We start from the raw sequence: 10,761 nt of genomic DNA on the forward strand, positions 1-10,761 counted from the left end.
TATCTTCATGTTATAATTGTGTGCCGAGGGTTATTAGTTTGCACTTTATATTCTTTGATGTCCTTTCTAGTAGTTCACATGTAGGGACAATAAATGGCAGAACTTTTTATTTTTGCTGTTATTTTTTACTGTATTTGTATACAAAGGTTACGATCCTGTGGGTTGTAACAGCATGTATTTTGGAGACAGTCTAGTGTTTTGGAGGAACATAGTGGTTCCCTATTCAGGCTGAAAGAGTAAACTCAGCCTGCTCCCTGCATTTGCTGCTTTCTTGCTTGGCTTACTCTTTGACCCGGAATGCGGAGGTCTTCAAAATGTTGGGCTGTCTCCAAACTGCTCAGTTATACAACCCAGAAGGCCCTATTACTCATAGTCACTGCAGTTAGAACACCAATCCAGTATAGTATCTGTTGTTTTCATACTATTAGAACTGGTACAAGCAAGGGGGGACTGTGTTTATGTTATTTTGTATTGTGTTTTTAGCCATGTACCTGTACAGTGGAGATGACAGGTTACGGCCGGATTCTTCAGTGCTTCTATGTCTGCTTCTGTACAGTGATTTCATATTGTCAGAGCCTGAGCCGATTGGCAGTAGCTCCCCATGGCATCGCTTCTCCCTTCCTGAGCTGGTAGCTCAGCACATGAGACTTCCATTTCTCTGCCACACACATTGGCATAGTAGCCCGCACACGCAGACCTCAGTAAGAAGTAAGTATAATGGTCAAGTCCTGACTTGGAAGTTGCTTCCACTTAAGTTTTAAATGCGAAAGGATTTTTTCCTCAGTGGGGGTTGGAGTCAAACTGGGTCCACTCGCACGGTGGCCGCTGCTTGGCCTATTGTAGCCTGCCGTGGGTCATTATGATGATGGAGAATTTGGTGGAATGAAGATTGGCAAGGGAAAACCCGGGATTGAACTTGGGCCACCACAGTGGGAAGCCAGCAGCTAACTGAGCAATGGCGTGGTCAATGTCAAGGGATTTAGTTGTTTGTATGTTGGTACTGCTATGCGCACATAAATGTTACTTACAGATTTTGTGGGCATATTCATAATCTTTCAGACTAACAAATCAAGAGAATGAGATATGAGGTGGGCATTGCATGTAGCACATTACAAAGTTTTGAAGGAAATGGGCCCCTAAGTACATCTGGGCATATATGGGAAGGTAATATTAAATTGGATCTTAAAGAAATAGAATGGATGGCTGAGGATAGGGACCAGTGGTGAACTGTCGTGAGCATACTAATGAACCTTCAGGGTCCATAAAATTCTGGGAATTTGAGTAGCTTAGTGACTGTTGGCTTCTCATAGAGGACTTCACTCTGTGGAGTTAGTGTTCATAATCTCTGTGAGCATACATTATTGTATGCTCCTCTGGCCCTGTGAGCATTTGTTAAAGCTATACATTGTATGGGCTGTTCTTCTAGTGATTTCGTCTGTAAACATCAGGCTTTTTGATGGAATAATGGCGGGTATGGACCACTTGGAACACAGATATAGGTGGAATGATAATATTAAAATTGTGTAATCAACAAATACAAACAAGATGATGGCACAGACTCTGAGATTATGTATAGCTAATTTACGTAGAATTTGTAGTTATGAATGAGTTCTTTACTGAGGCAAAATGAGAGTAATAATGATAAATTTATGTATTCTTTGATTATGTTAGGTGTGATTGTTATTAAATCTATATATTTTCTTTGATTTTATCAGATTGTATATTTTACAGTTATGGATGTAAATAAAAGAAGAATAAATTGACACAAACACGTATGTTGTACCATCTTGTTTGTAACCAAAATTGGGACAAGGGTTGAAAATGTGCAACACTTATCATTTTAATAATGCCTTGCTTGCAATCATTTAGATTTAATAAACAGTATTAACAGGTCTGTAGGACTAGAAATCTGTGTAATAAAAAGTAAAGTTAGTAAAGCTATCTCTGTAACAGGTCGTGGAGGCCCATAGGGTTGTGAGATGTTGCAGTTCCCACATTTTCTAGACAGTCGGCTCGCAGATGGCGGCAAGTTTGTCAGCCTTCCGCGCTGGCCGCCCTTTACCCCCAAGAATATTCCAAGAATATTCCTAGTACTCATTTCTTAGAGGCTGAGTGAACCCCAGGGCCATAGTGTGGCTGGAAAGATTAGGTCAATTGAAAAAAATCCAATGACCTCATCGGGGCTTGAACCCAAGACCTTCCAGCTTGTAGCATAGTGCCTCAACCAAGTATGCTACCATGTGCCCCAGAAATCTGTGCAATAGGAAAGTAAATTCTTGAGTTCTTCTCAGAACTCATTGCTTTTGTTACTGTTTCAGGAGACCTGCTGAAGCAAGAAGACTGTCATGCATTGCTTCGACTCTGTTGGAACATGGAGTGGTTTGGTGGCTTGGAGGTGGTCCTTAGTTGGTCTGAAGTGCCATCTAGTGACAAGATGCTCTCTGGGTTTGCTCAGGAGCTTAGGCTGTTGGCTTCAGACTTGAGGTGCTTGAAGGCAGCAGCTTTGGATCACAGATGCAAGCAGTACCTGTATGATATTCAGAATGCTACCACACATCAAGCAGTAGAGAAATCTCTTGCTTCTATATCTGGGTTAGTTGTGCTGGGTGCTTCAGTTCTCTAAGAGATTTTAAGTTGGAGGGGAATGTTAAAAATGACTCTCACTGTGACTGTCTTTGATTTGTTGTGCATCCTCTCTCTAATGTTTATCTTATATATATATATATATATATATTGTCATATGTTGTCTATGCAGCGTGACAAATAACTTCATGTGGGTCTTGGATTTAGCAGATATTTATTGAACACTCACTCTTATACACTCAAGTACAATTAGTATCACTTCAACTGCATTCTGCGGCAGCTGTCTTCCAACTGTCTGTGCCCGTGGCTGTGTCTCAACTCTTGGTGAATGCCTTCAACCCATTATACAGGGGTTTTTTGAACTGCTTAGAGAACACCATCTTCAACCATCCAGTTTCATGTGTCCTATGCTCGTTACCACGGAAGTGTATTATTTCCGCTGGTTCAACAACCCTTTTCTTAGGAAATGCATTATTTCCCGTTGTTATGTAATACTTATAACAGTTCGTTGTAACCTTGGAGACTCACTGTTAGAATTATCATGGAAGTGTCTATTCCAATACAATATATTTATTTTTTATTAAACAATGTTTTCAGCAGCTCGAAGTACACAGCAACAAATGATAGGATGATTGGTGAATAATGAATTGGGAAGGATACGGAAGAAAGTGGTTGTACCCTAATTTTAAATTTGTGAGAGACTTGTGTCATGATTGGTTGATCATGAGAGTGATGGTCAGAAGGGGGGACCCATAGAACAAGAGAGAGGGGCCTAAAATTATTCCTATCACCAAATTTCTGTCCTTGGTGTAGATGAAGGTTTCATTCTATGAGCAGAAGCTCATTGTGGTGGAACTCAGGACCCTCTGAATGACAGTGTAATGTCTTATCTTGTGATCACCAGGTCCACTTATTTAATGTAAATGGGAACAAATATAAAGAATCTCATCTCATGGGATGTGGCACTGTGTAGATATTGTGTGAACCGTGTTCTTCTTAGTCACCGCTGTGAAAACCTCAAATCTTACGGGAACAAATATAATTTTATGTACCAAAGTAAAACAGAGGATGACTTGGTATGTGGCTGTGTTTATCTGCTTCTGCTTTGTCTTGCTATCCAAGACATATGACAATATATAAACACATTCACAATTATAGCAGGTTCCATAATTTCTGTTCTGCATTTATCAGGTACCTTGCATTTCATGTATTGATCAGTGGAAGAGGGAATTGCCAATTGAAATCAACATCAAACTTCTTTGGTACATCTCAGCTCGAATCATCTGGTTGGTGGCATGATTTGCCATGGGCTGAGACTTTTAAAAGGTTCTTAGGAATACCTCCAGGCTGCGCAGAAGATGAGCAGTTGCTTGTTTCTATACTGAAGTTGTTGCGACTGTACCTGAATGTGTGCTGGAGCTCGGAAGGAGGTGAGTTCAAATTATTGTGTCCACTCTTTATAAGTTCTGGATGCTCACAAAACTTTGTTCTGAGATGTACCAAATCCATGTTCACGCTTGGACAAAATACCAGGTGAAATTTACTTGTATATCTACATATATTTATTTAGGAGGTGGGAAAACAAAAGATTTTGACCTGAGTTGTAACAAGTATTGCTTGCATTTGATATCCTCCTAACTCCTCTGTTAATGTGATTTTGGTTTGTTGCTCTGAAGTATTTTAAATTTTCCGTTTGAAAATACTGTAACACTGCTAATGGCATAACTCACAGGTGCAGGAGAACTGAAACACCAAAGCTGCTGGGTTACAAATATTCTCAAGGATGCAATCCAACCATTGCCAAACCTGCTGGTGAGATTAGCCGATGTACCTGCTGGATCAGACAGTCACAGTGTGGTATTGAAAGAGCTGTGTCGAGAAATACTGCAGTTGGTCCAGGAATGCTCAGCACGTGAGAGGAAGTTAGAGGATTTTGGAAGAGCAGGGGTGAAGAAGACCCCTGAAGGAAATGCAAACAGTCTGTCATTATCTTGGATCCATATAATCCGTGTGGTTACAGAGAATCTTACCTTGAGTGACACACAACATTTTTATAACCTAGGTACATAGCTATTCTTATTTTTCTCTTTGTCTTTCTTCCATCTCTTAGACTTTGTCTACCAGCATCCTTTCCATTTTATATGAAGCGATTATTATTATTATATGAGGGTGAGTCAAATGAAAACCTTAAATTTGTAATAAAAAAATCGAAAGTTCACGCCATTATCCTGTAAGTTGGTAAGCGTGCTACAAACAGTGTGCAGAATGGCCTGTAGGTTGCAGCATAGTGCAGTGCACGAACACCGTCACAGCACTAGTATAAGATGGCTGCCCCACTTGAGACTTGCACCAGGGAAGAACAGCGTTCTGTTATTCGGTTTTTGTGTAGTGAAGGTGTGAAACCTATTGGAATTTATCAAAGAATGAAGTTTCAGTATGGTGATGCATGTTTGTCATAGCAGCAAGTGTACGAATGGAGTAGGAAGTGTGCAAATGGTGTGACTTCAGTGGAAGATGCTCCTCGTCCGGGTCAGGCACATCGAGTTGTGACTCCAGAGAACACTGCAGCAGTTGAAGCCATAGTGAGGGAAAACCGCCAAGCGACATTGAATGAAACTGCAGCAAGTTTAAACATTAGTCATGGTTCAGCACACCACATTATGCATGATGTGCTCGAGTTTCATAAAGTGTCTGCAAGATGGGTGTCATGGCAACTGACTCGTGAATTGAAAGACCGACATATTGATGCTTGTGAAGAACTTCTGTGGCACTTTGAACGAGAAGGTGATGACTTCCTTGCAAGAATCATTACTGGGGACGAAACCTGGGTTCACTTCCACCAACTGGAAACAAAGAGAGCGAGCAAGGAATGGCGCCATTCCTCATCTCCAAAACCGCAGAGGTTTTGAACACAACCATCAGCAGCGAAGGTTATGCTGACTCTTTTGGGATGAAAAAGGCATCATCTTGGAGCACTACACACCTAGAGGGACCACTGTCACCAGTGCATCATACTCAGATCCCCTAAAAAGCATCTTCGGCCTGCATTCAAATCAAAGCGACGTGGATTGCTGGTATCCTTTTGCAACATTACAATGCAAAGCCCCATACAACAGTTGTGACAATCAATGACCTGCATTTTGAGTGTCTTCCTCATCCTGCATACTCACCAGACCTTGCCCCAAGTGATTTCCATATGTTTTGACCACTCAAAGAAGCAATGGGAGGAAAGATGTTCCATTCTGATGATGAGGTAGCCATGTGGTGCATGAGTGGTTGCGCGGACTACCAAAAGAATTTTTTTCTAAAGGAATTCATGCACTTTGTAAGCGCTGGAGGACTTGCATTGAGGGTGGGGGAGATTATGTTGAAAAGTGATACAGCTTTGTACCACTTCTGCACAATAAATAATACTCAAAAAAATATTTAAGGTTTTCATTTGGCTCGCCTATGTATTATTATTCTTAGTGGGGTGAGACTGAGTCCACTTGGTACTGTGGCCACTACTGGTCTGTTATACCAGCCACAGATGATAGATGATGGGGAACATGGAGCAATTGGTGGAATGAAGATTGGCAGGGAAACCAAAGTACTCGGATAAAACCTGCCCCAGTGCCACAATGTCCACCATAAATCTCACATGACCAGACTGTCCTCAAACCTGGGCTGCTGTGGTGGGAAGGCAGCATCTAACTCCCCGAGCTAGGGTGTGGCCTATACAGGGCTATACATACATTACATTGATTGCATTCCATGGACCCAAAGTTAGTCAAAATGACTGTAGGATGTGGAATATGTCATATAAATACAAAACATATGTACAGTCCCAGTGGAGTTCTCACACAAGAGAAACCAAGAATACACAGTGACTACACAAGGCTATGTAAAGATATGTAAGTTATTTTCTAGACAATAGGTATTCATCAACAGAGTAGAATGTTGTGTCATCATCATTTAGTTTTCAATTTTGTCATATACATACATACATTAAAATTAACAAGTTAACAAATTAACAATTAACAACATGATATGTATACAGTGGCCGTCTTGTAGTGCACTCAATTTCACCTGTTACTTCACGACATGTTTCAGCAACATAGTGCCATCATCAGGTGCCCTAATTACGCTAATATATTGCATTGCTTGCCTTTATATATCTTCATAAAATTATTTAAAAAGTGCGTATTTGTCAACTATAATAANAAGTTTTAGTGTGTGTAAATTTATTATAGTTGACAAATATGCACTTTTTAAATACTTTTTAAATAATTTTATAAAGACATATAAAGGCAAGCAATGCAATAGATTAGCGTAATTAGGGCACCTGATGATGGCACTATGTTGCCGAAACATGTCGTGAAGTAACAGGTGAAATTGAGTGCACTACAAGATGGCCACTGTATACATATCATGGATGAAAATCAGTGCAACAGGACGCTAAAATACAACATTAAGTTTTTACCTGTCTGTTATGCCCTTTTCAGGTACTTCTGAATACAATAATGCTCTGATAATCATTAAATCTGTCAAACAACATTAAGTTGGTTTTCGTTAAAATGTAAATTGGAATTGCAGAGCAGTTCTTTGTGCAGTTTTATATGTACTATATAATATGAATGGTAGCCTGCAGAGAAAAGTTTATTTTAACAAGAATGTGCCACAGAAAAGTAACCAAATTGTTGGGCTGCTAGTACTAGCAATCTACAGTTTCATCAAAACTCATTTTCCTCACCATTTCCCCTCAGATTCCCTGAGTCCTTATTCTCACTTAGGTTACCAACAGGAGGTCAGTTACTAGTTTTGTTTGTTTGATCTTTATGTTTCAAGATAGGAGACAGGAAGACAAAATGTTGTGAACTAATTGCTAGCAAGCATTTCCAGGACTTAACCTGATCATAGTTAAAATATATTTTGAGCATATAACATTGATATGAGGATGACTTTGGTTAACTGGAGCCTCAAGTTCATATAAGCAATGTGTGAAAATTCAGTTCCTGTTGCACAGGAAATAATCGCTGTTTACCGTGAGAACCATACAGAACACATAAATACACTGTGTGGGGCAGAATGCAGAGTTCAGTTCATACCTCACAGGAAACACATTATGTCTTCGCTATGAAGCCCAACCGGTTAATGCTATTTAGGGAAACAGTCGCTGTTTACTGTGAGATCCATACAGAACACACAAATACACTGTGTGGGTAGAATGCAGAGTTCAGTTCGTACCTCACAGGAAACACATTATGTCTCCACTACAAAGCCCAACCGGTTAATGCTGTTTAGGGAAATAATCGCTGTTTATTGTAAGAATCATGGGGGACACTGGTTCTCACAGCAGCAACTATGAATATTACTGTTTCTGTGATGTGATGCTGTGTAAAAGTAGCAACATTCTAGAGGAACCAGCTGTCTGCATGTTGAGGGTATAAGGGTAATTTTGTAGCTATCTACCAGACCGCATGGCATCACGTCACAGTAGATAGTAATGTTGTCTTGCATATAAATTTCACTATAATTTACCAGTGTGCATAATTATATATTCATTTCACATGACAGCCTACCTGGACTGGATGTTGTCATGCTTGGCACAGCTTACAAGTGTACCAAATTGGGGCGATCATGCAGGTGGCAGCACTCGTCAACTTTGGGGTGAACTCATCTCATGTCTGACAGAACTAGTGACTGCATTTCACTGTTGTAAAGGAGGGGACAGCCAAGCCTCATTCATGGGTCTCAGCATCACGCGCAGTGCGATTCTGTGTATGAACCATCTGCTGTGCGACATGCAGCTTAGCACGACCACCAAGGTATGGATTGTGACATCTGATAGGTCAGTAACAACTCTTTGACTTCCTTAATGTTGGAGGAAGAACGTTTTTGTGAAACATTAGTGTCCATCTTCCAGACTACATCATGTCATGGCCCAGAAGGCCACAGTATGAGGATGATGGGTTGGGTTTGTGGGATATTTTGTGACACTTCTGGTATCTAGACTGCTCAGTATTGAATGGTAGGGTGACTGATGAATTGGAAAGGCTTGGAAGGAAGTGGCTGTGGCCCATTTAAGGTAATATCCTAATTTGCCTGGAGGGACTGAGGAAATCCATGAAGAACCTCAAAAACTGTAGCTGATGTCCTAGCTGAAAGTAACTGAATATCTCTGAATACAAGTCTAGAGTGTCACCACTAGACAGCCTGCTCAGTAATATTTTTTTTATTATTCTTATTGGGGGTGAGACTGAGTCCACTTTGTACTGTGGCCACTATCGGCCAGTTGTACCAGCCAAAGTTGATAGATGATGTTGATTTTGGAGAACTTAGTGGAATGACAATTGGCAGGGGAAAATGAAGTACTCGGATAAAACATGCCCCAGCGTCCCTTTGTCCACCACAAATCCCACATGACCAGACCCAGGCTTGAACAGAGGCAGCTGCGGTGGGAAGCCAGGGAGTAAATGCCTGAGCTAAGGCATGGCCCACTCAGTAATATAAAGTGGAAAACATTTGTTGAGAACAAAACATAGCTGGAGCCTAGTTTAGATTGCATGTAGGACACAAGTGCGCAGTTGCACTTTTTATAATTGAAGCATATACACAGACTCACTGTATGTACAGGTGATGAATGTGGAGAAGAATCATAGGTTTTAGTGATCAACAAAGCTGTTGAAGATCATAATATCATAAAAATGTTACTAGATTCTGTTTTGAAAACATGAAAGGCTGCGCCATAGCTCAACAGTTAGTCTCTGGCTTCCTACCACGGCGGCCCGGGTTCGATCCCGTGTCTGGTCAAGTGGGATTTGTGGTGGACAAAGCGGAGCTGGGGCGGGTTTTCTCTGAGGACTTCGGTTTCCCCTGCAAATCTTCATTCCACCAAATTCTCCTTCATCATAATCACCCAGGGCAGGTACAATAGGCCAATTAATGGCCGCTGTGCCGAGTGGACCCAACTGGACTCCCCCCCCCATGCGAAAAATTTTGAAAACATGATGGGAACCAGAATTGTACTGGAGATCTCCACACACTTCTCTTCTACACTGTTTAGAATGCCCTCTTAAATGTATTACACACAAACAATAGTTGTGTTTGCTGTCCTGAAGAAGGCAACCCCATTGTGTGCTGAAGCACTGGAACAGCTCACAAGTCAGAGTTGTGTGAATCCTGTTACAGGGCTGGGAGGCAGTATGGCTGTGCTCTCTAGGTGCAGAGAGTCACGCAGCGGGGCACCCAAACTTGTCCTGGTTACCTCCATTATGGTCAAGTCGTGATCCAGTTGTTCGTTCTGCTGCCCTGCAGTTAGTTGCTGGATTGTGTTCCTCTCGCCAGGGCTGTGCACAGCTGCTGCCTGGACTTCCCTCAATAGCAGGCAGCATCTGGAGTGTGGGTCTCAGGTCAGACACTTATGCTCGTTGGTTATCCAGTGTAGACTGCCGGCTTGTGGAATAAATGTGGGATTTTTAGAGCCACTTAAGTTCTGCTTATAGCTTCGTGTAATTATTTAAATGTTGTCCACTACATCTCATTCTGTAATATGTATTGTGACATGTTGAGCTATGGATCACCCCTACCTCCCCAGCGGTACGTGGCGGTAACGTAGCGCTCACGTTACTATGGTAATAGGCGAGTTCCCGCCCCGCCACTCCCCTCCGTGGTGACGTCACCAAGGGATATCGCGGTTGCTAGGCAGCAGTCAACAACTCCGGACAGCGTTGCTAGGATATACGCAAACACGGTGACGCGTCACTGCTTCCTACTGTGACGTGGCAACAGGCACCACTGTGGATATATAAGGGAACTGCACAGCAGCTACCAGTCAGTTATAATGTGGACATCGCTGAGTTAAGTAGTTGACGAGCGAGTGTGTTATCAACAGTTCTCCAGTCAGCCGACTATAGTTGGAGTACAGCAGCCGTCGCGGAAAGAAGATCCGGACGTGTGTGTGATTGTGTAATTGGGAGCGTGTGATACAGTGATACNAGTCGCTGAGCCGAGTTGTAACCTGGCCATCGCCGAAGATAGTTCCGAGCAAGCCTACAAGCGAGTGTGTTATCAACAGTCCTCCAGTCAGCCGACTACTGTTGGAGTATAGCAGCCGTCGCGGAAAGAAGATCCGGACGTGTGTGTGATTGTGTAATCGGGAGCGGGTGATGCAGTGAGACGTGGCTCCCTGACTGTGAA

At 42.0% G+C, this 10,761-nt stretch overlaps 1 protein-coding gene across 1 annotated transcript in view; it reads left to right on the plus strand.

Moving 5' to 3' along the window:
* Positions 1-483: 483 nt before the first annotated feature.
* The window catches only part of LOC111866310 (rotatin), a gene marked incomplete at its 5' end in the record, with an annotated part of 35,682 nt that continues 25,404 nt past the window's right edge, over positions 484-10,761 (plus strand). Inside the window, 6 exons of the mRNA XM_023855141.2 lie at positions 484-708; positions 2,319-2,592; positions 3,775-4,013; positions 4,316-4,645; positions 8,140-8,390; positions 9,754-9,974. Coding sequence (XP_023710909.1) covers positions 484-708; positions 2,319-2,592; positions 3,775-4,013; positions 4,316-4,645; positions 8,140-8,390; positions 9,754-9,974 — 1,540 coding nt within the window. The remainder of the gene's footprint in view (positions 709-2,318; positions 2,593-3,774; positions 4,014-4,315; positions 4,646-8,139; positions 8,391-9,753; positions 9,975-10,761) is intronic.

The sequence above is a fragment of the Cryptotermes secundus genome, unplaced genomic scaffold (genome assembly GCF_002891405.2).
Source record: "Cryptotermes secundus unplaced genomic scaffold, Csec_1.0 scaffold1499, whole genome shotgun sequence".
NCBI classification, from domain to species: Eukaryota; Metazoa; Arthropoda; class Insecta; order Blattodea; family Kalotermitidae; genus Cryptotermes; species Cryptotermes secundus.